This window comes from Gopherus evgoodei, chromosome 6 (genome assembly GCF_007399415.2).
Source record: "Gopherus evgoodei ecotype Sinaloan lineage chromosome 6, rGopEvg1_v1.p, whole genome shotgun sequence".
Lineage (NCBI taxonomy): Eukaryota > Metazoa > Chordata > Testudines > Testudinidae > Gopherus > Gopherus evgoodei.
Genome location: NC_044327.1, coordinates 3,057,293 through 3,084,224, shown reverse-complemented (window position 1 = coordinate 3,084,224; position 26,932 = coordinate 3,057,293). Strand labels below are relative to the sequence as shown.

The 26,932-nt window shown below is 43.8% G+C and overlaps 1 protein-coding gene across 2 annotated transcripts in view; it reads left to right on the top strand.

The window, feature by feature from the left end:
- Window positions 1–26,932, top strand: part of RAD23B (RAD23 homolog B, nucleotide excision repair protein) — a 64,895-nt gene that overhangs the window by 25,051 nt on the left and 12,912 nt on the right. For both annotated transcript variants that reach the window (XM_030567913.1, XM_030567914.1), the window contains exons 2-7: window positions 330–411; window positions 3,413–3,492; window positions 13,470–13,747; window positions 15,650–15,705; window positions 20,136–20,263; window positions 26,207–26,336. In XM_030567913.1, coding sequence (XP_030423773.1) covers window positions 330–411; window positions 3,413–3,492; window positions 13,470–13,747; window positions 15,650–15,705; window positions 20,136–20,263; window positions 26,207–26,336 — 754 coding nt within the window. The remainder of the gene's footprint in view (window positions 1–329; window positions 412–3,412; window positions 3,493–13,469; window positions 13,748–15,649; window positions 15,706–20,135; window positions 20,264–26,206; window positions 26,337–26,932) is intronic.

The window sequence follows — 26,932 nt, the reverse complement described above, 5'->3', positions numbered from 1 at the left end:
TTAACGAGTACTTTCTGCATCAAATCTTATCTTCACTTTTCACTGAATTCTAGATCTGTATTTCATATTTGTCAGGGGAATGATTGTAATGTGACACTGGATTGTAACTCTAATTTGTTTTAGTAGAAAATTCCTTGAACAATATTGCTCCAAGAGGAGGCTGGAAGAAAAGCTCTTTGGCAGTTTGACTTTTGTGACATAATGTTCCAAACCTGGGATTGAAATACGCTTTGTCTATTTATATCTGCTGTTCTGTTGAAACAAACACAGTGTTAAGCGGGATGTGAAGTGTGTGAATCTACTTTCCTCTAACAAGAACTATGCTTTAGGTGAAGGCGCTGAAAGAGAAGATCGAATCGGAAAAGGGGAAAGATGCTTTTCCAGTAGCTGGCCAAAAACTAATTTATGCAGGTAATGTCTTCTAAAAGTAAAGATTACATCTGAAACTGACAAACTTTCTGCTTTTCACTGACTTCTTACTCAGTATCCCCCTGTTCCAAGGATTAGGGTTTTGTTTAGCCTTTAGAAGTACTAAAAACCAAAACAAGCTGTCTTAGCAGCAGAGGGAGTTCTTGGTATTTTGGGATCAACTCTCAGTAGTAGTTTTCCAGGTGCATCACAATCAATCACCTAGAAACATACAATGTATGCCAGGGGTCTCCAGTGCAGTGCCCGCAGGGGCATCTAAATGCGTACACATCCTGGCTGGCGGTCGAGCATCCGCTGAAATGCTGCCGAAATTCAGCAGCATTTCAGTGGCGATGCCTCTGGATGTTGCCGCTTGCCGCTGAGAAGCGGTGTCATCCAGAGGCATCGCCACTGAATTTCGGCGGCATTTCAGTGGATGCTCGTCTGCCGCCACGGTCTTTTGTCTGGCGCCTGCCAGACGAAAAAGGCTGGGGGCCACTGGTATATACCAATGAGAAACTGGCCATGGAAGATAGACATTAGGGCTTAAAATCAAGTTCTTAATACTTGATTCCTGAATCGCTTGGTGAAAGCCAGTGGCTATGTAATACCATCTAGTCTGACCTCTTGCATAATGGTCCCTTTTGGCTTTAAAATGTCGGAATCCACTCTCCTTTCCTCGCATAGCTTCATTTCTGAGTTCAGAGGACACTTATCTCAAGGACCAAAATACTCTCTCAGATTCCTTCTTCTCCCAAAAAAGCCTTGTTGATATCCTTAACATATTGACCTCTCCCCAACACAGCAAGGCGGGATTTCTGGAACTCAGAACAACTATTTGTTTTCCTTCAGAGGCAAAAAAAAAAAGTCCTTAAATTGGAGTTAAGACTGAGTGCACGTCAGTAACTTAAGAGAAAAAACACATAGGGACATTTTAGCATAAATAAAAAAGGAAATAGAAAATTAAGATTAAACTTGGAAACCCCACATTTGAAATAAGGGGAAAGACAGTAAAGGCAACTGTTCTGGATTCTCTTTACATCTCTGGCCCTGGAGGGTTTGTCAGGGAGGACAATAACAAACAGGTAGGAAAGTCCCCAGGATAGTGAAATGGACTTGTCTTGCCTGATTTGTTCTTATTGACTTCAGTACATAAAGATGGATTTCTAAATATGTTAACTAGAAAACTGTCTTCATAAAATGTCTTGTGCATGTATTTAAAATTGTATGAAATTCTGAAACTTCTGTTGGTTATGGGGCTGAAAAATTCTGACACAGCAGGGCGCAGGATTTAACACAAGTTAAACTTAATGCAAGTAGCTGCACTTTTGAGATTCTCAAATTCTTATGCCTCTTTGGCAGCACTGTGCAAATTGTTTAATTTAAATAAAATTGAATAGGGACGATAGGGAATAAGATACAGAATTAAAGTCTAAACTAAGGAGTCAAGACTCATGTTTCCGCAATCCTAGCTTGCACCATTATTTTTTTTAAATTTAGAAGTAAGGTATGTGTGGTGTCATTGATTATGACATAAAATCCTTTCTTAGGAAGGTGAGTGGGGAGGGCTCGTTTTGGCATTTTGTGGTGGTTTTTTTTTTTAAAAGCACTGTGCTAGGCTTTGGTTCAACCTGGTGGAATTGTGGTGGTTGCTTTAAAAAACAATAAACTGCTCAAAGGTGAGGATAACTTTGTTGTAGTCTCATATTTATATTACAGAAGCCCCTGGAGGCTTTGAGTATTTTTGGGGGTGTGGTGCAGAGTCCTGTGCATACACAGATGGGTAGTTCCTTTCCCACACAGTTTACAAGATAATAAGAGGTCCTCAGTGGGCATCCACATTTCACCTTTGGTGTTCAAATGGCCAAACCATTTAGGACTCAAGTCTACCTCCAGCTCCCAGGTGGAGCCACATGAGTGAGAGGCTGTTCTATTCATATCCTCCCTTGCCCAGACTTTCTACACCACAGGCCAAGGAAATATCCTGTTAACTACAGCTGAGGCAGCATATTGTTTTTAAACCCGACTCATATGGGGATGGGATCAGTTATAAAAGTGCATATGTATGTTAGTTCCAACCCTTCCGTAAGACTTGCTGCCGCTGCAGGAAACCTGACTGTTAGAACTGAGACTATTGCTCAGTTTTATAGTAGGATAGTATTCTCTAACCTTATCTCACCTAATTTCTCAAAGACTGGAGTTCTATAGTGATGCTATAACTGAGACTGCTTTTACAGGATATTTATGTAGTGTAATGAAGTTTTAAACCAAACTGGTATAAGTGAACTTGACCATTTTCTGCTAAATAACAAAAGATGCTAATCAACAATGGTGGTGCAAATTAGAAAGGCACCACTGTTTTCTTTTTTTGTCTTGTCGCTACCTTAATCTTTTTGCAAGACAGGATAAAAGAAAGGTTAAGCCTGTTTCACATAAAGCCAGTATTTAAGTCTGCTAAGTTTAAATTGGTAAAATTGCAGAGTTGCAAGCTTGTCTCATGCAGATGCATTTATGCTGATCAGTTGCTGGCTCTGAAAGGCTAACAAAGTCACAATAAGGCAGTAGAGATATAAAGCATGGAGGATATCGAATATTTTTTTCTTTATCTTAAGCACTAGGCAAATTTAAATTATTTAATTGATACATTGAAGTTTTTTTTCTAGTTTGAAAAGCTCAACGCTGAACAAAACCTTTTTCCTTGAGATGACAATCCTATTTTCAATATTACGGAACATATTTGACACTGTTGGTGTAGTGTTGAAAATGTCAGAATAGTCAGAACTGGCTTCAAATAACTTGTGCTATAGAAGGGCACAGCAGGAAAATTTTATTTAGGAGCTCTGCAGCCAGAGTTTAGGGGTAAAACATTCTTCTTTGTCTTATGCATATTCAGGTGTCTGCATGTAGCTATTTTTAGGTACTTTGATACCGTTTAATGGAATATTAAGATGAGCTAACAAACTGTTAAATGACTTCTCAATAACTTTCATATTGAACTTGCTAGGTAAAATCCTTAATGATGATACTGCTCTTAAAGAATACAAAATCGATGAGAAGAACTTTGTGGTGGTTATGGTGACAAAAGTAAGTTGCAATTTTCTCATCAAAGTCGCATCCATTTTGTAAAGAGTTCTTACTGTGGTTCTCAGCATTACACATGTAAGTGTATACCTACAGAACCACTAAAGTCTATTTAAGTTATCTGAGAGTTACGTTATTCATGAAGTGTGTGTGTAGGGGAGATTGAGTTGAAACTTTGTCCTTTATCCGCTCCAATGTGCATAAATGTTGCAGCTTGTAATAATGAACACCAATACTAGAATGCAAAAATCTCCAACAAAATTTTGATGGCTCCTGGGTGATAAGTGGAGTCTGAATTTTACAGTCCATCCTTTTTACAATCTCCTCATGTTTCATTTTACGTACTTCGATTACATTCTTGTCGTGCTGTTCATGAGTTTATTTACTAAAGAAGGAAGACCAGTATTAAATCCCCAGGCTCAGAGCTTCCAAAGTTTCTAGTGGCTGCCTTTCCAAACTCATGATTGTGGTCCTTTCTGTCAACTTCAACAGTTTAAACTAGGAAAAAACATGATTTGTTCAAGGAAGTGGACCTGTGAATTTTGACAGCTGTGGCAAATTAGAGGGAACCATATATGAGGACTTAATATTGAATATAAATAAGTTTTACATGTTTCAAGTGGTAAGTGGTAGGGAAGAGAGAATTGTAGAAATCATCATGTTTGTAATAGCAAACCTGTCACACATTGCTAACTAATTTATATTAAAGGGAGTTGAGAGAAAGTACATGGTACCCTCTCGGGGGTATGAGTACTTGTACGTTCATCCTCCTCCTTAGTTGTCCAGTTGGTCAATGAAAGGGAGCGACATGGCCAGCAGGCGCCAGCCCAAAAGTCCAAAGAGGCCAGATGGATGGATCTCCTTGGTCATAAGGTGTACTCAGCGAGGGCCCTACAGCTCCGAGTGGCCAACCAACAGGCTCTACTGAGCCGATACAATTATAACACTTGGGCAGAAGTGAGTAGGATCTCCTAGCTGCTACCCCCGGACTCATGCCAGGAATTCAACGCATTCCTGGAGGAGGGAAAGAAAGTGGCCAGGACCTCACTCCAGGCCTCCCTAGACTTGGCCGACTCAGCGGCCAGAACCTTGGCCTCGGGAATCACCATGAGGCGCATCTCCTGGCTCCAGGTCTCTAACTTGCCTCCTGAGCTGCAGTACACCATCCAGGACCTACCCTTTGATGGTAAGGGTTTGTTCTCGGAAAAGACCGATCCCAGGCAGCAGAGCCTGAAGGATAATAGAGTCATCATGTGCTCGTTGGGAATGCATACCCCCGTAACCCAGCGTAGACCCTTCAGGCCCCAAGCACACCGCCCATACTTTACACCTCGGCAGAGGCAGGACCTCAGTAGAAGGCGTGGGCGGGGTGGCCGCAGACGCCAGTCCGGTCCCCAAGGGAGCCAAAACCACAGGCCCTCTAAGGGACCACCGGGCCCCAAGTCCAACTTTTGAAGGTGCGCCCGGGGACGGCATACCAGTCTCGGGACAGGATCCTTTCCCTCCCTTCTCCAACCATCTCTCCTACTTCCTCCCAGCGTGGTCCCAATTGACATCGGATCTTTGGGTCCTGCGCACAGTGAAGCAAGGGTACCACCACCAATTTGCTTCATCAACACCCTCCCGCCCCACATCCCGTTCCCTCTTCAGGGACCCATCTCACGAGCAAGTCCTCCTACAGGAGGTCCAATCTCTCCTCGCTGCGGGAGCTATAGAGGAGGTACCTTTAGACAAGAGGGGAAAGGGGTTTTACTCCCGCTATTTTCTGATCCCCAAGTCCAAGGGAGGCCTCAGACCTATCCTAGACCTGCGGGGCCTCAACAAATGGATGCTCAAGTTGAAGTTCCGCATGGTCTCCCTGGGAACGATTATCCCGTCCCTGAAGACTGGTATGCCGCCCTCGACATGAAGGATGCGTACTTCCACATTGCCATCTTTCCACCACGCAGGAAGTACCTTCGCTTCATGGCCAACCACCAGCACTTCCAATTCACAGTCCTCCCCTTCGGCCTCTCCATGGCCCCGAGGGTGTTCACGAAGTGCATGGCCGTCGTCGCGGCCCACTTCCGCCGGCAACAGATACATGTGTTCCCGTATCTGGACGACTGGCTCATCAAGGGGACCTCTCAGTCTCAGGTCCGGCAGTATGTCTATATAGTCACGGACCTATTCTCCCGGTTGGGCCTACTCCTCAACGCCGAGAAATCAACCCTGGTCCTCACACAAAGGCTGGACTTCATAGGGGCAATGCTGGACTCCACTCAAGCCAGGGCCTACTTGCCTCAGCCCCGCTTCCAAGCGATCGTATCGATTATACGAGGTTTACAGGCCTCCCCAATCACCTCAGCTCGCATCTGCCTCGGACTCCTGGGGCATATGGCCGCATGTACTTATGTGACCAAGTATGCCAGACTCCACATGAGACCCTTCCAAACGTGGCTCCATTCGGTCTTCCGCCCGGGCAGGGACCCTATAGACGTCTTGGTGACAGTTCCCCCCAGCCCCCTCCACTCCCTCGATTGGTGGCTAACTCCATCCCTGGTATGCGCAGGGATGCTGTTCCATCCACAGCCGCCGTCGATGACCTTAACAACGGATGCGTCATCCCTTGGTTGGGGGGCCCATCTATGTCACCTGCGTACCCAGGGCCTTTGGTCGTCCCAGGAGCTGACACTCCGTATAAACGTCCGGGAGTTGAGAGCAGTCCGCCTTGCGTGCCAGGCGTTCCAGCAACATCTTCATGGCCGTTGTGTTTCAGTGTTCACGGACAACACAACAGCCATGTACTATACTACATCAACAAACAAGGAGAGACCTGCTCATCTCCCCTGTGTCTAAAGGCCATTCGACTCTGGGACTTCTGTAGAGCCCACTCGATAGACCTAGTGGCGTCCTTTCTTCCGGGGGTCCGGAACGCGCTGGCGGACCGGCTCAGCCGGTCCTTTCTATGTCACGAGTGGTCAATAAGACCGGACGTCATCCATTCGCTCTTCCGGAGGTGGGGATTTCCCCTCATAGACCTGTTCGCCTCCGGCTCGAACAGGAAGTGCCAGGAGTTCTGCTCCTTTCAGGGTCTCTCTCCGGGGTCGATCACAGACGCATTCCTCCTGTCGTGGAGGCACCACCTGTTGTATGCCTTCCCTCCATTTCCCCTGGTGCACAAGGTCCTGTTAAAGCTCCGCAGGGACAAAGCGCATCTGATCCTGATCGCGCCTGCGTGGCCCAGACAGCACTGGTTCACCACCCTGCTAGATCTGTCCGTGGACACCCCAGTTCCCCTCCCTCTCCTCCCAGACCTGATCACACAAGACCACAGCAGGCTTCGTCACCCAGACCTGCGAGCCCTCCACCTCACGCATGGCTCCTGCATGGCTAAACACAGCGGAGTTGCTCTGTTCCGCTCCGGTTCAGCATATTCTCCTCAGCAGCAGGAAGCCTTCCACCCGCTGCACGTACTTGGCAAAGTGGAAACGCTTCTCTTGCTGGTGCACAACTCAGGGCGTTACTCCTTCGGCGGCCTCGATTCCCACAGTCCTAGACTACCTCTGGTACCTTAAGCAACAGGGCCTGGCGACATCCTCTCTGAAAGTGCACTTAGCGGCTATATCCACTTTCCGGCCAGGTGAGGGTGGCCACTCCGTGTTCTCCCACCCCTTGGTCTCTCGGTTCATTAAGGGCCTAAAGTGTCTCTATCCCCCTGTACGTCGCCCTGCCCCTACCTGGGATCTCAATTTGGTCCTATCCAGACTAATGCGCCCACCATTTGAGCCGCTAGCAACTTGCTCGCTCCTGTACCTATCATGGAAAACAGTCTTCCTGGTGGCCATTACATCTGCCAGGCGGGTCTCCGAGCTGAGAGCACTCATGGTGGACCCACCCTACACTGTTTTTCATAAAGACAAGGTGCAACTGCGCCCTCATCCGGCGTTCCTCCCTAAGGTTGTGTCTGCCTTCCATACCAACCAGGACATCTTCCTCCCGATCTTCTTTCCGAAGCCCCACTCTTCTCAATGGGAGCAGCAGCTACACTTGTTAGATGTACGCAGGGCACTCGCTTTCTATATTGAGCCAACAAAGCCGTTCCGAAAGTTTCCCCAACTGTTCGTGGCGGTCACGGAACGGATGAAATGTCTGCCAGTCTCCTCCCAGAGGATCTCCTCCTGGGTGACTGCATGCATACGCACATGCTATGACCTAGCTCATGTCCCTTCGGGCCACCTTACAGTGCACTCTACTAGAGCTCAAGCGTCATTAGCAGCCTTCCTGGCGCGCGTGCCTATCCAGGAGATATGCCGTGCAGCGACCTGGTCATTGGTCCACACCTTCACCTCGCACTATGCGCTGGTCCAGCAATCTAGAGATGATGCAGCCTTTGGCGCAGCGGTTCTGCATACTGCCACATCTCACTCCGACCCCACCGCCTAGGTAAGGCTTGGGAATCACCTAACTGGAATGGATATGAGCAATCACTCGAAGAAGAAAAAACGGTTACTCACCTTTGTAACTGTTGTTCTTCGAGATGTGTTGCTCATATCCATTCCAAACCCGCCCCCCTTCCCCACTGTCGGACTAGCCGGCAAGAAGGAACTGAAGGCTGGCCGGGTCAGCTGGGGTATATATCTGGTGCCACTCCAGGGGGCGCCCAGCCGACCCGCCGAGTGTTGCTAGGGCAAAAGTTTCTCCGACGAACGTGCACGCGGTGCGCACACACCTAACTGGAATGGATATGAGCAGCACATTTCGAAGAACAACAGTTACAAAGGTGAGTAACCGTTTTTCCTTAAACATGGGAGACGAGAACTGCAAACAGTATTCCAGGTGAGGTCTCACCAGTGCCTTATATAACGGTGCTAACACCTCCTTATCTTTGCTGGAAATACCTCGCCTGATGCATCCTAAAACCGCATTAGCTTTTTTAACGGCCATATCACATGGGCGGCTCATAGTCATCCTGTGATCAACCAATACTTCAAGGTCCTTCTCCTCCTCTGTTGCTTCCAACTGATATGTCCCCAATGTATATCTAAAATTCTTATTATTAATCCCTAAGTGCATGACCTTGCACTTTTCACTATTAAATTTCATCCTATTACTATTACTCCAGTTTACAAAGTCATCCAGATCTTCCTGTATGATATCCCGGTCCTTCTCCATGTTAGCAATACCCCCCAGCTTTGTGTCATCCACAAACTTTATTAGCACATTCCCGCTTTTTGTGCCAAGGTCAGTAATAAAAAGATTAAATAAGATTGGTCCCAAAACCGATCCTTGAGGAACTCCACTAGTAACCTCCTTCCAGTCTGACAGTTCACCTTTCAGTACGACCCGTTGTAGTCTCCCCTTTAACCAGTTCCTTATCCACCTTTCAATTTTCATATTGATCCCCATCTTTTCCAATTTAACTAATAATTCCCCATGTGGAACAGTGTCAAATGCCTTACTGAAATCAAGGTAAATTAGGTTTACTGCATTTCCTTTGTCTAAATAATCTGTCACCTTCTCAAAGAAGGAGATCAGGTTAGTTTGGCACGATCTACCTTAGGTAAAACCATATTGTAATTTGTCCCGATTACCATTGACCTCAATGTCCTTAACTACTTTCTCCTTCAAAATTTTTTCCAAGACCTTACATACTACAGATGTCAAACTAACAGGCCTATAGTTACTCGAATCACCTTTTTTCCCTTTCTTAAAGATAGGAACTATGTTAGCAATTCTCCAGTCGTACGGTACAACCCCTGAGTTTACCGATTCATTTCAAATTCTTACTAATGGGCTTGCAATTTCATGTGCCAGTTCCTTCAATATTTTTGGATGAAGATTGTCTGGGACCTCTGATTTTGTCCCATTAAGCTGTTCAAGTTTGGCTTCTACCTCAGATGTGGTAATATCCACCTCCATATCCTCATTCCTGTTTGTCATCCTTCCATTATCCCTAAGCTCCTCATTAGCCTTATTAAAGACTGAGGCAAAGTACTTATTTAGGTATTGGGCCATGCCTAGGTTATCCTTAACCTCCTTTTCATCCTCAATGTTTAGCGGTCCCACTTCTTCTTTCTTTGTTTTCTTCTTATTTATATGGCTATAGAACCTTTTACTATTGGTTTTAATTCCGTTTGCAAGGTCCAACTCTACTTGGCTTTTAGCCTTTCTCACTTTATCCCTACATGTTCTGACCTCACTAAGGTAGCTTTCCTTGCTAATCCCACCCTTCTTCCACTCCTTGTAGGCTTTCTGCTTTTTCTTAATCACCTCTGTGAGATGCTTGCTCATCCAGCTTGGTCTACAACTCCTGCCTGTGTTTTTTTCCCCTTTCTTGGGATGCAGGCTTGTGATAGTTTCTGCAGCTTCGACTTAAAGTAATTCCAGGCCTCCTCCGCATTTAGATCCACAAGTTCTTCAGTCCAATCCACTTCCGTAACTAATTTCCTTAATTCTTTAAAGTTAGCCCTTTTAAAGTCAAAAACCGTAGTCGCAGATCTATTTTTGTTTATCCTTCCATCTAGTTTAAACTGAATTAGCTCATGATCACTCGAACCGAGGTTGTCCTCTACAACCATTTCTTCTATGAGGTCCTCACTACCCACCAAAACCAAATCTAAAATGGCATCCCTTCTTGTTGGTTCTTCAACTACTTGGTGAAGAAATCCATCTGCTATCACATCCAGAAAAATCTGAGCCCTATTATTCTTATTAGCACTTATCTTCCAGTCTATATCTGGGAAGTTAGTCTCCCATGATCACACATTTCCCATTAGTGCTTACTTCATTAAAAACATTAAAGAGGTCTCTATCCATATCCAAATGAGATCCCGGAGGTCTGTAGCACACCCCAAGTACTATCTCAGGGGAGGCTCTAGTAGCTTTCTTTCCCAATGTGATTTTTGCCCAGACAGACTCTGTCTTGTCCATTCCATCACTTCTTATTTCTTTAGTTAACCTCCTCCTTGATGTACAATGCTACTCCACCACCTTTGCCTTTATTTCTGTCTTTCCTAAACAGCACATAGCCTTCAATACCTGTACTTCAGTCATGACTACTATTCCACCATGTTTCTGTTATCCCTATAATATCCGGTTTCACTTCCTGCACCAGTAGGTCTAGTTACTCCATTTTGTTCCCTAGGCTCCTCGCATTAGTGTACAGACATCTTAATTTTTGCCGTTTGGCTTCACTGACGTTCTTTACCCTGTTAGGCACAGACATTCTACCATCAGCATCACCTGTTAGTCTTCTATCTACACTACCCTTCCTCCTTAGGCCAATTCTTCTGTCCACGACTATATCCCCTCTTACTTTGTTTACTTCCCTCTCAAGGTTAAATTCCAGCTTGGAGATCTCCTGGACATCTCCCAACCATCTCCCCCAAATTCCTAGTTTAAAGCTCTCTTAATCAGTTCGGTGAGCCTCCATCCTAGAAGTCTATTTCCCTCCTAACTCAGGCGAGCCTCCATCCTAGAAGTCTATTTCCCTCCTTACACCATCCCGAGAGAACAGTCTTCAGTCCGTAAATGCTTCCCAATGGCCGTACATCCCAAAGCCCTCCTTACAGCACCATTGTCTGAGCCATCTGTTGATCGCCATAATCTTGTTACTCCTTTGTTGCCCTTCTCTAGGAACTGGCAGAATCCCAATGAAGATCACCTGAGCCTCGATTTCCTTAAGCGTCTTCCCCAGTCTGGCATAGTCTTCCTTGATACATTCCAGAGAGTATCTAGCCGTATCATTCGTTCCCACATGAAGGACAATCAACGGATTCTTTCCCACTCCCATTAGGATCCTTTTCAGCCTCAGGTCCACATCCTGTACCTTAGCACCCAGCAAACAGCACACCCTTCTGTTCTCCCGATCAGCTCTAGTTACAGGCCTGTCTATCCTTCTCAGTAAGGAGTCTCCAGTCACGTAGACCTGCCTTTTCCTAGTGACAGTGTGATTCTCTGGTCTATCCCCTGCGCCCACTGGCTGCAAGTCCTCGATTCCTGTTCACCCTTGCAATCCTCCTGGGGCTGATATTTGGTGTTGCCTCCATTGACTCCTCCCCTCCTCTTGTAGGACTATCAGCTCTTCTCTTTTTCCTTGCCCTCTCCTTCAGCGACCACCTGCTGTGCCCCTTCTTCATTTTCCAGCTCTGCAAACCTGTTCCTGAGTTCTATTTCTCCTTCACTGGCCCGTCTTTTCCTCTGCCTGGTTCTCTTAGTCACATGCTTCCACCGTCCACTTTCCTCACCCAGCAGTCTCCCCTCAGAATTTTCGTCCTGCTTCCATCTGCACGGCTGAGCTTATCCCTTCAGCCCCCTCCTGTCTGTGCTCCATCATCTGCTCAAACCCCCTTCTGAACTCAACCAGAGTTTCCACCTGCATCTCCAGTCCTCGGATCTTTTCTTCCATCAGCTCTATCAGGCGACACTTCATGCAGACAAAACTCTTTTCAGGTACCCCCTCCAGGATCATGTACATGCCGCAGCTTCCACATCCAGTTATCCTCATTGTGTCTTTCACTGCTACCTCTGTGTCAGTCATAGCCTTCCCACCTAAAGCCTGGTAATCCACGGAACACAACACACTTCTGTGGACTTCAGTGGTAACTGTATAGCTAAAATGCTCTGCAGTATTTTGAAAATGGTGCTCTAGTACAGGGGCGGGTAAACTTTTTGGCCTGAGGCAGCATTGGGTTTCCAAAATAATATGAAGGACTGGTTAGCCGAGGTTGTGCCTCCCCAAAGAGCCAGGCATGACCTGGCCCCGCCCCCTATCCAACCCCTCCTGCTTCTTGCCCCGTTACGACCCCCATCAGGGACTCCTGCCCCATCCAATCCCCCGTCCCCTGACAGCCCCCAGAAGCCCTGCCCCTGAGTGCCCCCTGCCACCCCATCCAACCCCTCCTCTTCCTGACTGCCCCCCCCAACCCCTGCTCCATCCAGCCACCCCTTCTCCCTGACCGCCTCTGGAACGCCTGCCCCTGACTGCCCCCCACCGCTCCATACAATCACCCTTCCTTCCTGACTGCTCCCTGGGGGCCCCCTCCCCCTGTTCTCCAACCTCTATCCACACCCCTGCCCCGACCACCACTCCGAACTACCCTGCTCTCTATCACCCCACTCTCCCCCCGCCTCCTTACCACGCTGCTTGGAGCACTGATGGCTGGTGGCACTACAACTGTGCCGCCCAGAGCACCAGGACAGGCAGCCACGCCAGCCAACAGCACAGAGCACCAGGTCAGGCCACCCCAGGAGCTTGCAGCCTCGCAGCTGGCGGCAGAGCAAATTGAGGCTGCGGAGGAGGGGGAGCAGCGGGGGAGGGGCTGGGGCCAACCTCCTGGGCCAGAAGCTCAGAGGCCGGGCAGGAGGACTAGATGTGGCCCACGGGCCGTAGTTTGCCCACCTCTGCTCTAGTACCTAGGCATACTGGTGGTGGGTTAAGCTTAATATTAAGGATTTCCTTCTAATCTTAACTCCTGGTACTTTACCTTCCAACATATTAACAGCTGAATGTCAAATTTTCATTGTATCAGCTTATTTCACATTTTTTTTTCAACCTCTCTACACTGGTCAAAAATCTGCTGATGATTATCTTAAGGAATTTCCTCTATGAACATTGTTACTTATAGAATATTTATGAAATGTACATTTTATAAAAAGGTGTAGGCATTCTTTTAATGTACAGTATTTGGATTTGAATGTACTTGGTTTTGAAGCAAAACATGAAGCCTCTAACTTAGTACTGGATGTTGTAATTATGTATTAAATAAATACCTCAGTTCTGATTGCAAAATGATGGCCTTTGAAAATGTGTATCTTTAGATACTTAAGAGATTTAGTTTTTTTAACTATACACCTTCATATTTTTAAAATGTCTTTTATAAAATCCATTAAATGGAGAGTTTGCGTTTGCAAGTTACTATCTGAAGCATAACTGGTCCTTGCAGAGCATACTTAGGGCAGGAATGTGCTGTCTTAATTCTGTTTCATTGTTTTTGTAGCCCAAAGCAGCAGCTGCTCCAGCACCATCACCAGCTACAACGCAGCAATCAAATGCTGCTGCTACTACTTCTACTACTACTGTTAGTTCTTCTACAACAGCTGCTGCAGCCCCTGCACCAGCTCCTCTACCAGTCCCTGCTCCTGCCCCAGCTCCTACCCCTCCAGCACCAGCTGCAGTGGCTTGTGAACCTGCACCTGTAAGTGCCACTAAAGAAGAGAAACCAGCAGAGAAGCCCATTGAGGCAACAGCTGCTGTCAGCCCAACATCAACTGACAGGTATGAATGGACCACTTGGAAATTGTTGAAACCGTTCCATGTGAAATTGGCCATTATTCTTTCCTTTAGCTTTGATTTAAATTAAATCTACCACTAAAGTGGGACATGGAGTGAAAAGATGGCTAATTATTTTTCTCCATTACAATAGTTTTTATATGGCTGTCTGGCCGGTGTGAAGCTTTGTAGAGTGCACTACCTTTTTTCAGGGAAAGGACGGTCTTACGATTGAATTCCAGCCCTGTGAGTTTGAGAAATCTAGGTTCTATTTCTGGCTTTCTCACAGACATATCTGACCTTGGGTGTGTCACAGAATTACTGTGACTCTGTTTTCCCATCTAAGTTCAGTATACTTTCCTGTTTCCTGGGGTATTGTGATCCATAGTGAATTAATGTCTGTAAAGCCCTTCCAGACTTAAATGGATTGCCGTCCAGAAGCAATGTCTTGAAACATCTTAGTTAGATGCACTAGACACATTGTTAAAGTTCTTATTCTGACCAGAATCTCACTTAGTTTCTGGAAAGAATAATTTTGTAAGGAATCTATCGTACTGACCATTGCTAAATAGATTCCAAAAGATTGACTTATTCCATCTTACCACTACTGGAAAATATCCAGAATAAAAGCAATCCTTGACCCAGCTTCAAAGGTCTGTGGGAGTTGGGTGGGTTGTGACAAATTGCATTTGACATTTGTGTCCTGGGGAGTTAAGAGGTTGAGAACCTCTTGTCTAGATCTTGTTTGCCCTTCCCTATTCATTTTGAAGATGGTAGTTGACAAATACCTCAACCACACGAAAGGGTCTGAAGAGAGAAGAGTTCTTAGTTATTGAATTACTTCATATATGGGCTGATATAAATGAGTAAAATGTGGATACTCACTTATACAAGCACTTCTTAGTTAAATACACTTTTTGTCTTCTGGATTATAAATATTAAAATTCACTCAAGTGATGGTGTGGGCTGGAGGGGGCAGAAGGAGATTCAAAGATGGCCCAGAAACTGGTGTGAGAGAAAAGAGGAAGGCCACAAATAAAACTTCAGGCTGAATATGAAATAAGTCTTTGTGTAAATGCCCAACTCTGAATTAGAGATAGGAAGAGTGTAGTAATGGAAATATAATCTTCTTTTTAAAATCTTGCTAGATTGTGGCAGGAGGTTTTAACCATAAATCCTCTTGCTCAAGCTGTTGCTTAAATAACTGTCCTCTGGAGTATGGCTGTGGATTTCCCTGACATTGGCTAGTGAAAACAGATCTCCCTTCACTCTGTAGCATTTCTAGCTCTGGTAAATCTTGTCAGTGTCAAATGATAGTGTGGTAGTCTTTCCAGAATATTTTTCTTTATCTGTAGAAAAGTCACATCCATTTAAACAGTGTCTTCTGAATGGTTGTCTTTTTGGAAGTGGATTCAGACAAACTGGGGGAACAAAGGTCTTCATATGTTACAGGAATTTTAAAGGGAATGGATAAACTTTGATAAGTTGTCCTTCAAGGGGTGATACTGAGAGATTTTAAAAAGTGCTCTGCACTGACCTAACTCGGCTCCCGCTGAATTCAGTGTGAGTTTTACTGTTGACTTCTGTGGGAGCAGTTAGGCAAACACTGAGCACTTATGAAAATCCCATCCTACCCTTACTTCTCTCGCAGTCCTAAAAGCAATATTTAGGTAAGCAGGTGTCAGCACTTGAATGGATAAGCGGTATTCCAAATGTGGATATTCTTGATGGAAATCAGCAAGAGTAAGGGTTAAAAACAGTAGCATTAACTTAGAGCACAGAAGTGTGTAAATTCTGGCTTTGTACCAGGTCATAGACACCCTTAATTCCTTTAGTTCCAGATGCTGCTTTTACTTACCAATTATGTATTCCAAACTTGTATATTTGAGATCTTGTTTTGTCTTGCAGTACATCAGGTGATACTTCTCGATCAAACCTTTTTGAGGATGCTACAAGTGCACTTGGTAAGTGTTTATCTAAACTTTTAGCTTGCACTTAAACCTTGTTTCACTGCAGCTGAAATAAATGGTGGGTTAACAGATAAGTTGTTTGCATTCTCACCTCTACTATACCTTTTTATCCTCAAGATTATCATCAAAGCACTGTTCCCAAAGAACAGAGGTAAATGTAGTAAAATCAACCTCATATAAACATTCTTCTCACTTTAATACAGAGGTTGTTTTAACTTATATTCAAAGATGTGTTGTATAAAGACAGGAAAACAAACTTATAACATCCCTTCTGGTTTTTCCGGATTTCTTATACTCTTTCCCAGTGATTCAATTTGAAGTGGTTTGAATGGAGTACTGAGTGTGGCGTGTTTTGATTTATGTTATGGCCATTAAACACAACCAGTGACTTGCACTCTCTGACTTTATGTTCACGATATTGAAAGAACCGTTCCAACTTTGACAGTACTATGTAGCATGTGCACCCAGTGAATTTAGGGTCACTAGTTTGAATGCAGTCCTGGTCACAAATGGTCTCTGCAGTAATTATCTCTAGATATAGTGCAGTGACCTGTGAAGTGAGTTGCTGGTCTTAATTTATAGCACATGCAGTGCTTATTATCCATAACTCATAAGACTCTTCACAGAGGTGAGTGGGCATAAACTCACATTTTTTTAAAATGTGGAAATGGACTTAGAAAAGAAATGAATTGCCCCAGATCACGCATCACATTAGCAGAGTTGGATCTAGAACCCAAGTATCCTGACTCAATCTGGTCTTTAATTTGGCCTCTGGGCCATATTACATCCCAGAGAGGATTTTATGGAAGGACATTTTAGTGCCACAGTCTGTGCAGTAAAATGATTACTTTCTACGGAGAGGTCCTTCTCTCTCCACTTGAATAAACCCGCTGCTCCCCCTTCATATGCTGCAAGGATGGATGGCACATCTGTCAGTGTTTCTCACTGTGTAAAGTAGCTGACTGTTTACTCCTTTTTCATTGGAGCAGTCCAGATTTCACTGGAGGTTAGAATATCCACAACTGAATATGAATGAGGTACTGATGGATTGTCAAAATAAAAAAGTGGATCCTAGAGTACCAGTCACAAGCCTGCTTTAACACTACTTAGGTGTGACTGGAGAAATCAGATTTGAGTGCATGGATTGCTGTTGACTATAGATGCATAAATTACCAGTATTCAGATTTCTCCTTCATCTTAGTCAGTGCGTACTGCAGTAGGCTAGAATAAATTGACCTTTATCTTTTTCAGATTTCCTTTAGTTTTCCCCATTCATCTAGTGTTCTAGTTTACACCTGAATAACACTGGTGGTCCCAAAAGGCACTTGAAAAAAGTGACCAGTTTAATATGGTTAGGGACCGGGGGTTAGGTGATCTTCACTTGCAGTATGAATCATGTTTTTGCCAGTCTGAGTTTGTGATTTGTAGTATGAGTAAATGTGGCGGTAAAAAAATTGCTGATTTGGTAAGTTAAGATCACCTCACCTAAGATGATTGTACTTGTACTGGTTTTCTGTCACTGTTTCTCAAAACACAAATCTGTTACTTTACAATTTTATATTTTAAGACGTTTCTTTCTGTAAACTTGGAAGGCCAAGGAGAGACAATGGTTAATCCCTTATTGCAGATGCACACACACAACCACAGTATCTTGTGCATGCACTTCTTGAAACCTGAGCCAAAGTTATTGACCCTGCATTGACAGTTTTAGTCTAGGTGATACTCACTCAGAATTGAACTGATTTTTGTTTAATGTTGAATTGACATTACTAATGCCGTGGGGAGTCCAGCCCTATACGTGGTTTACTGGGTTATTTTGGATAAGCCAGTGGCTTATGTATGTTATCTCCACTTACCCCCTAAATTCATTGTAGATAATAAAGAGTTTGTCTACACAGCAGTGTAAACCTAGGGTTGATGGGATTCCAGTCAGCTGATGCATGTCAGGGAACCCTGGAATTGTGCATCTACGTTGCATTTTAACCCTAGGTTAAGAGTTTTCTGACCCATGCTCAAACCTGGGACTCTGGCATCCACATTGCTGTGGCCAGATCTGAGTCAAAGAAACTCTATCCCAAAGTGCCTAGGACGCCTGACCCCGCAGCTGTCGACACTCTAGCCCTAGTAACATAATGCACTGCAGGGAAACTCTACTGCCCACCTTGTTTCCTAACTGTGGTGGTGCTATTGATGGCACTTTAGTGTCCATAAGGGGTACATGAGTACGTAATCTGAATAATTAACTCCTTTGTTGACTGTTGCAGTAGAATGACTGCAGTTTGAGAAGGTTGATGCTGAACTACCATATACTCTGAGAATTGGGCTTTCCAGCTCTCAGCTGAGATAATTAGGACATCAGTCTCCAGGGCTGTCAATCTATTAGCATGAAACTTTGCAATTCTTAATTTTTAAAATGGGATGTTCAGTGAAGGTGTGTTTGGTTGGCTTTTATTTTTGTCTGTTTTGAAGTTAGATGCAAAATACAGGTTTCAGAGGAAAAATGCACACAGCCCAGCCTAGCAGCTCCCTGCTGCCTGGATGGTGGGGGGTCATCCCTTCCCCAGCTGTGCTGAGCTGGGAGCTCTGCTGCTCTCACCCCTGCATGGGAGCTGCTTGGTCCCACTCTGCTCTCTGTCCTGCTCCCAGGCCACCCCTGCCTTCCTTCGGGCTGCGTGTGCAGGGGTGGCCAGGCTGTGTGCTTGGTGAGGGAGGCGGCTGGGAGCCAGCCCCAAAATATGAGTGTCTTTTCCATTGTTACTTAGTACTCCTAGCAGAGTACAATTAGCAAATTTAGAATATGGGTAAGTAACAGGAAAACAAAACTGTTAGTAATTGCTGTAATTGCAATTATGAATGGTTTTCACAACCTTGCTCAAGTGACCTGTCTGTGTCACTGGTATCTAGAACAGTGATGTACAGCTCCATTGAGTCAGTTAGTGCTGATCAGCTCTGCCACACTTAGCCCCTCACCACACCATGAAAGTTGTCAGGTTATAGTTCAAGGTAGAATCAGTCCTTGACTTGTGTAATGTGCTCCTTTTTTAAAGAAAGGCAGCAAAGCATTTAGAGTAAAATGACTGATTTTTGCATTTAATAGTAATGTCTGAATGTACTTTCTAGGTTCTTAAACTGAATTTTTTTCCTTTTAAAAATCCTTAAGTATGCTACATATGATGAGGCAGGGCATGTGTGCACCTTTTCCCCTTCACCTTAGTGTTGGGACCTCTGGAGCATCTTCAGATGTGTCTAAGGATGGAGACAACAGCCTAGTGTAGAAAGCTCTGCCTAAGAGGGCTGTACACCAAGCTGCTGCCTATGTTGTCTGTGATACTCCAGGAGTTCAAATCAGTTTTTAATGAAGAGAAGATTAATGAATAACTTGATCGGTCTGTATGTACCTACATGGGAAACAGACATTTGATAAAGGGCACTAATCTTATCTCTGCTCTCTAATCTCTCAGGTAAAACAAGATCCAATGGCTGGAAGTTTGAAGCTAGACAAACAAACAAGAAATGAAGTGCAATATTTTAATAGAATACTTAACCACTGGAACAGTTTGCCAAGACTTGTGGTGGTTTCTCCATCTCTGCAATTTTTAAATCAAGATTAGATATTTTTCTAAAAGATGTTCTAGTTTATCCAAGAAGTCCTGTAGCCCATATCATACAGGAGGACAGATAAGATCAGACTGCCTTGGTAACTTAGAATCTATTAAGTTAGGAGGGTGTCAGTTGGTGGGGCCTTAAATATGTAACACACTCAATTTTGTTGGACCCAATTCATTATCCACTGACTGTTTAAAAGAAAAAAAAATTGCATCACTAAACAGCACTTCAAGCCTTCTGTTACTTTTCAGAACTTCCCTCCTCTGCCATCTTGGGTTGATCCATCCAATGCTTTACTGCGCTGTCCAGGTGGCCTTCACTGTCTCGCCTTACCACGTTGCAGTGGTGCAGAACTGTCAGTTGGTCCACACTTACCATTGGTGACCATTCCAGCTGTTGTGTTAAGTCATCATTTGGCTTTCCAAAGCAATTTGGCACAGATTTCGGCTTAGTGGGATTAATATCCAGCCTTAAACTGCAGGAAGCATTTTTAATTAAGCCAGGAACTGAATATTAGCTGTGAAAATGCCCTTGACCTTAATGGAGAGTGGGGAAGAGGGATTATTAGTACAAGGAGTGTTACAAACACATTGAATCTTCCATAGGAGCCTCCATTGTGCTCTGTCCCCGGGAACTCTGCCATCCTGTTGAGTCCTTAATACAAAACTTGAACATACTGAAAAATGAAATAGACAGAAATTGGCAAGTTTAATGTGACTTCCCCTCACTTCGTGTCGAGTGAATGTCTGTTTTGGCATTTCTCAAAGTCTGCTTGCACCCTTTTACCGCATTTAAAACTGCTATTTTTGCTCCTCTAGTGACAGGTCAGTCTTATGAGAATATGGTGACTGAGATCATGTCAATGGGCTATGAGCGAGAGCAAGTAATTGCAGCACTGAGGGCCAGCTTCAACAATCCTGACAGAGCAGTGGAGTACCTTCTAATGGTGAGCTATTTTTTCACGTTTTTGCTTTCTCCTCATCTTTTCGGAAGAATTCATCTTCGAAAAAGATACAATTTATAAGAGATGAGTAAAAATCCACAAAGGAACAGCAGCTTTAAGCAGAGAGACTGGAAGTTTGAGAAATGGATTTTAAAGAGCCTACTGCCTTAAGGGTGATATGGGTGTCTAAATTTTGTGATTACCATATTTCATACTCATTTATTTGGCTGTGTATGCAAGGTGTGTCTAAAAATTTTGAAGCTGACATGGTGTGGTTTAATTAGCTATGCCCATCTCAATAAGATACTGCCTGTATCAATGAACTAAAAATGATTCTCTTATTGTGACCAATTGAGGATAATAGTCACTGTTTTTTGTATTGGCAGCTATAGTATCACAAAACAGACCAAGCCCTTAAAGCTGTTTGTTCTTCCTTGGTACTAATCATGCTATGGAACCTAGAGAGCATGTCATGTATGCATAATATTAACTTAGGGTCTGGACTTCAGTGTTCTCTTTAAATAGTAGTTAAACTTGGAGAGGAGTTGATCGATCAATCTGCTGAAGAAGAGAAAACCTGTCCGTAGTAAGACTGGCTTTAAAAATGCAGTGCACTTCTATTTGCTTGAGAGGAAATGGAAAATGGCTACAAGTCCAAGTGAATCTTGTTACATTACTTCGTATGTTGAAATCTTCCTCATTCTATTTTTGTATTGGGTTACGTTCAGTTCTGTTTCTCAGCCTGATAGGTTACAAGCCGCTCTAGAAATGAAGAAAAATATGAAAATGGATATGGAAGCTCAGTGGGACAAATGGATATTTAATGCATGTTTCCAATGTCTCCAGTTTTGGCTACCTTTTGGGTTCATTTGAAACGGTCACTTTTTTCCCCGACATCAGATTCCCTTTGCTATTCCCCATTCACACTTAATGAACTTAATTTCTGGTTTATTTTGAGGCTGAGATATACAGATCATGTGTGAATGTGGCTTTCTATAGACCAAGGAAGGAAAAAAACTGGTTTGAACTTCCTAGGAGGAAGCTTTTGAATTGGTAACTTTTTTCCATAGGCATCATTCGTATGTTAATCCTTCAGGTTACTACTTACAGTTTTAAGCCAGAACTGCACTTGTTACTTATGAGCAGAGCTTTGGAGCTGTGCTCCGGCTCCACTCCAGCTCCAGGCAAAAACCTGCAGCTCCACTGCTCTGGAGCTGCTCCGCACTCCAGCTCCGGGCTCTGCTCCAAAGCCCTGCTTATGACTCATTTTCAACATAAATTGAATTTAACTGCTTCTGAAAATGACTTCAAACTTTAAACTGCAAGGACTAAACTTTGCACTACAGAATAGATGTAAAGCGACCTCAGTCCTCCCCATTAATGTTATAGGTTTCACAATGTTAGTCTAATAATAAAGAAATTTCTTTACATAGCTGTTTAATAAGCCACCAGTAAGAAATTTTTTTTAATGATGTAAACTTCTGCATAGTTCCTATGTGTCTGGGATTGGGGCTTGATGAGGGATAGCTAGCTAATCATAGAAATGTAGGGCTGGAAGGGACCTTTAGATGTCATCTCCAGTGTTTCTCAACCTTTTTGATACCAGAGACTGGCTTGCTGCCTTCCTAAACTGTGTCAGGGAAATCTCAGAACTGGTAAGGAGGTTGCAAGTCAGTGAGAAACACTAATCTAATCCAATCCCCTCACCCTGTGCCACTGCTGAGGCAGAACCAACTAACTGTACCTAGACAGGTGTTTGTCTAAACTGTTCTTCAAAAGCTCCAGTGACAGGGATTGCACAACCTCCCTCGGTAACCTATACCAATGCTTAACTAGCCTTATAGTTAGAAATTTTCCCCAGTTTCCAACCTAAATCTACCTAGCTGCAGATTAAGCTGATTACTTGTTTGTCCTGCCTTTAGTGAATATGGAGTACAGTTGATCACCATTGACTTATGATCATCTTTTCTCCTAAGTCATCTTTTCTCAAGACTAAACATGCCCAGTTTTGTAATCTTTCTTTGTAGATCAGGTTTTCTAAACCTTTTACAATTTTTGTTGCTCTCCTCTGTGTTCACTCCAATTTATCCACATTAAAAGCAGCAAAGAATCCTGTGGCACCTTATAGACTAACAGACGTTTTGGAGCATGAGCTTTCGTGGGTGAATACCCACTTCCTCAGATGCATGAAAGCTCATGCTCCAAAACGTCTGTTAGTCTATAAGGTGCCACAAGATTCTTTGCTGCTTTTACAGATCTAGACTAACACGGCTACCCCTCTGATACTTTATCCACATTGTTCTTAAATGGTGGCACCCGAAATAGGACTTCTACTTCCTATGTTTCACATACAGTGCTCCCATTAATACACCCCAAAATATTAGCCTTTTTTACAACTACCATCATAATTGACTTATATTCAATTTGTGACCCACTATAACCCCCAAATCCTTTTCTGCAGTACTACCACCTAGCCATTTATTCCTTATTTTGTTTGTGCATTTGATTTTTTTCCTTCCTAAATGTAGTACTTTGCACTTGTCCTTATTGAATTTCATCTTGTTGATTTCAGACCAATTCTTCAGTTTATCAAGGTAGTTTTGAATTTTAGTCCTGTCCTCCAAAATGCTTGCAACCCTTCGCAGCTTGGTGTCATCCACAAACTTTATTAGCACACTCTCCACTCCATTGTCTGAGTTATTAATGAAAATGTTGACTAATATCAGACCCAGGACAGAACCCTGTTGGGACCCCACTAGATCTGTCTTTCCAGTTTGTTGCCAAATCATTGCTCATTATTCTTTTGATGAGTTTTTCAATCAGTTGTGAACCTGCCATTCGGTAATTTAATCACATTTCCCTAGATTACTTATGAGAATATTTGTCAAAAGCCTTCCTAAAATCAAAATGTCAAGTCTGTTTCTCTCCCCCCCCAATCCAGTAGACCAGTAAGCCTGTCAAAGAAGGAAATTAGGGTTGGTTTGGCATGATTTGTTCTTGATAAATTCATGTTGGAGATTACTTCTTATCCTCTAGATGCTTACAAATTGTTTTAATAATTTTGTTCCAGTATTTTTCCAGGTATCAAAGTTAGGCTGATGAGTCTATATAATTCCCCTGGTCCTATGTTCCCCTTTAAAGCTAGATACTGTGTTTTCCCTTCTCCCTCTTGTACCACATCAGTCTTCTATGAATTCTCAAAGACAATTGCCAGTGGTTCCAAGATTGCTTCAGCAAGTTCCTTAAATACACTAGCATGAATTTCGTTAGGCCCTGCTGCCTTGAATACATTTAACTTACTTGAATGTTCTTTAACATGTTCTTTCCTTATTCTGGCTTATGTTCCTTCTTCCTTGTTATAAATATTAATTGTGGTAACAGTTAACCCTTCTGGTCACAATTAACCCTTTTAGTGAAGACTGAAGCAAAATAGGCTTTAAACACCTCTGCTGCCTTTGTATCGTCAGTTATTAGTTCTCCTTCCCTGCTAAATAGTGGACCTACACTTTACATTAGAAGCAAAAGAGAGGATTTATAGAATCTCCTCATATTGCCTCTGTATCCCTTGCTAGTTGGAACTCATTTTGTGCCTTTCAGATTTTGTCCCAACATGCTTGTGCTGTTTTGTACTCACCTGTAACAATTTGTCCACGTTTCCATTTTTTGTAGGATTTCTTTCTGATTTTTCAAGTTACTAAAGAACTCCTAATGCAGCCATATTGGCCTCTTACTGTTCTTCCTACTTTGCTTTGGATCAGAATAGTTTTCTGTTGAGCCTTTAATATTGTCGCTTTGAGAAACTGCCAGCTCTCCTCTCCCAAACCCTTAGATTTTCTTCCCATGGGACCCTGTCTACCAGTTCTGGGCTTGTCATAGAATATCAGGGTTGGAAGGGACCTCAGGAGGTCATCTAGTCCAACCCCCTGCTCAAAGCAGGACCAATCCCCAACTAAATCATCCCAGCCAGGGCTTTGTCAAGCCAGGCCTTAAAAACCTCTAAGGAAGGAGATTCCACCACCTCGCTAGGTAGCCCATTCCAGTGCTTCACCACTCTCCTAGTGAAAAAGTTTTTCCTAATATCCAACCTAAACCTCCCCCACTGCAACTTGAGACCATTACTCCTCGTTCTGTCATCTGCTACCAGTGAGAACAGTCTAGATCCATCCTCTTTGGAATCCTCTTTCAGGCACACCTCTACCTCGATGTAACGTGACCTGATATAACATGGTAAAGCAGTGCTTCAGTGTGGTGGGGCTGCACACCCCGGTGGATCAAAGCAAGTTCAATATAATGCAGTTTCACCTATAATGCGGTAAGATTTTTTGGCTCCTGAGGACAGCGTTATATCGAGGTAGAGGTGTAGTTGAAAGCAGCTATCAAATCTCCCCTCATTCTTCTCTTCTGCAGACTAAACAATCCCAGTTCCCTCAGCTTCTCGTCATAAGTCATGTGCTCCAGCTCCCTAATCATTTTTTTTGCCCTCCACTGGACTCTCTCCAATTTTTCCACATCCTTCTTTTAGTGTGGGGCCCAAAACTGGACACAGTACTCCAGATGAGGCCTCACCAGTGTTGACTAGAGGGGATGGTCACGTCCATTGATCTGCTGGCAGTGCTCCTACTTATACAGCCCAAAATGCCATTAGCCTTGGCAACGAGCACACTGTTGCCTCATATCCAGCTTTTTGTCCACTGTAACCCCTAGGTCCTTTTCTGCAGAACTGCTGCCTAGCCATTCAGTCCCTAGTCTGTAGCAATGCATGGGATTCTTCCGTCCTAAGTGCAGGACTCTGCACTTGTTCTTGTTGAACCTCATCAGATTTCCTTTGGCCCAGTCCTCTAATTTGTCTAGGTCCCTCTGTACCTTGTCCCTACCCTCCAGCATATCTACCACTCCTCCCAGTTTAGTGTCATCTGCAAACTTGCTGAGGGTGCAGTCCACGCCATCCTCCAGATCATTAATGAAGATATTGAACAAAACCAGCCCCAGGACCGACCCTTGGGGCACGCTGCTAGATACCGGCTGCCAGCTAGACATGGAGCCATTGATCACTGCCGGTTGAGCCCGACGATCTAGCCAGCTTTCTATCCACCTTACAGTCCATTCATCCAGGCCATACTACTTTAACTTGCTGTCAAGTTTTGTCTGCTTTTTTTAACCAGTCCATTGTCCTTATTCAGCCGATCACTCTTTTCTTTCCTTAATCATGAAATGGTCGATTTCATGATTCACTTTCAGCGAAATTGCTTTTCACTGTCGGATTCACAACCAATTCCTGTGTTAGTCAAAATCATGTCTAAAATGGGTGTCCCATGGTTATTTCTTCCACCTTCTGAAACAAGATGTTATCCTCCAGGAAATGTTCCAAGAACTGCTCAACCCAAATAAGAATATTGAGGGGAGCAATTAAATAACTAGATCTGTACCTCTGACAGAACCCATTGCAATACAGAGTTGATGTTGAAGGGTCCTAAATCCTGGTCCACTTCTGAACTATTGAGTTCTGTAGGCAAGAGTGCTCGTAACCATCAGTGGCTGGCAACAAGTGCAATCCTCCCATTTGGATGTGGCCCTTATGACAGTTATGTATCGATTACCTCTATTAAAGTCATATAACGAAGCACTTGCCATGCAAAAAACGTATTGGAACACTGCGCTTCTCTGAATTAAGTGCCAGTAAACTTCCTAGTGCAGTTCAAGATGTTGAGCACTAGATTGTTGAGACCTTTCTCCCTTTTCAGTTTGCCCAATGCTGTATTGAATGATTTGGAGCTGTTTGTAGGTTTGTTAGCAATAGTGTCTGCAATCTGTAGTGTGTTAATTGGTTTATATTTGCAACAAAAGTATTGAGTCTTATTTCTAGGGCAAAACAAGTGCAGTGAAACCATTAACTTTGATCTCTACCCATGAAAATGCTGTAAATTGTAACATGATCCCTGGATTTAGGGTATCCCCGGAGATAGAGAGACTCAAGCTGCAGTTGATCCCCCTCAGGCAGCAAGCACCGGTGCTTCTCAATCTTCAGCAGTGGCAGCAGCGGCAGCAACCACAACTACGACTACTAGTTCTTCAGGAGGTAAGATGGTCTTTTGTTTGTGGGTAGCTGTTAAGCAGTCTGTCTGTACTAGATGTTTAAATAGTGGGTTTAAATTCATTAGGCTTTTCAAAGTGAGACACAAAAGAGCAGCAGAACTTGCTTGGAGGAAACACTTGTGGGTGAGTAGATCTGTAATGTTGGGGCCATAGTTGTTCAAATTCCCAAACACCACTTTTGGTTTTATACCCACTCTGATCCAATATGTGTGGTTTTAAGTTTCTGAGATCGCGGCTATGGACAACTTCATATTTCCTCAACCTCACCTCTGGCTTCTTACTGTCTAGAATTAGAGTTGTAGCAGTACATCACTTCAAAACTTCCTCACTTGTAACCCCAGAATGTTAGGTTTAATTTATGAAGGTGTCCATTTTTGTATTGCCTACTATAATAGGCAGCCTTGCTTGTGGCCACTTGAAATTTTTAAACTTATTAGTAAGCTCTTTGGAGCTCTTTCTGTTTGTACAGTGCCTAGCACAATGGGGGCCTGGTCCATGACCAGGGCTCCTAGGCACTACCGTAATATAAATAATAATCAGGGTCCTCAAACTCAAAATGTGGCAAATGCTCTTAAGCAG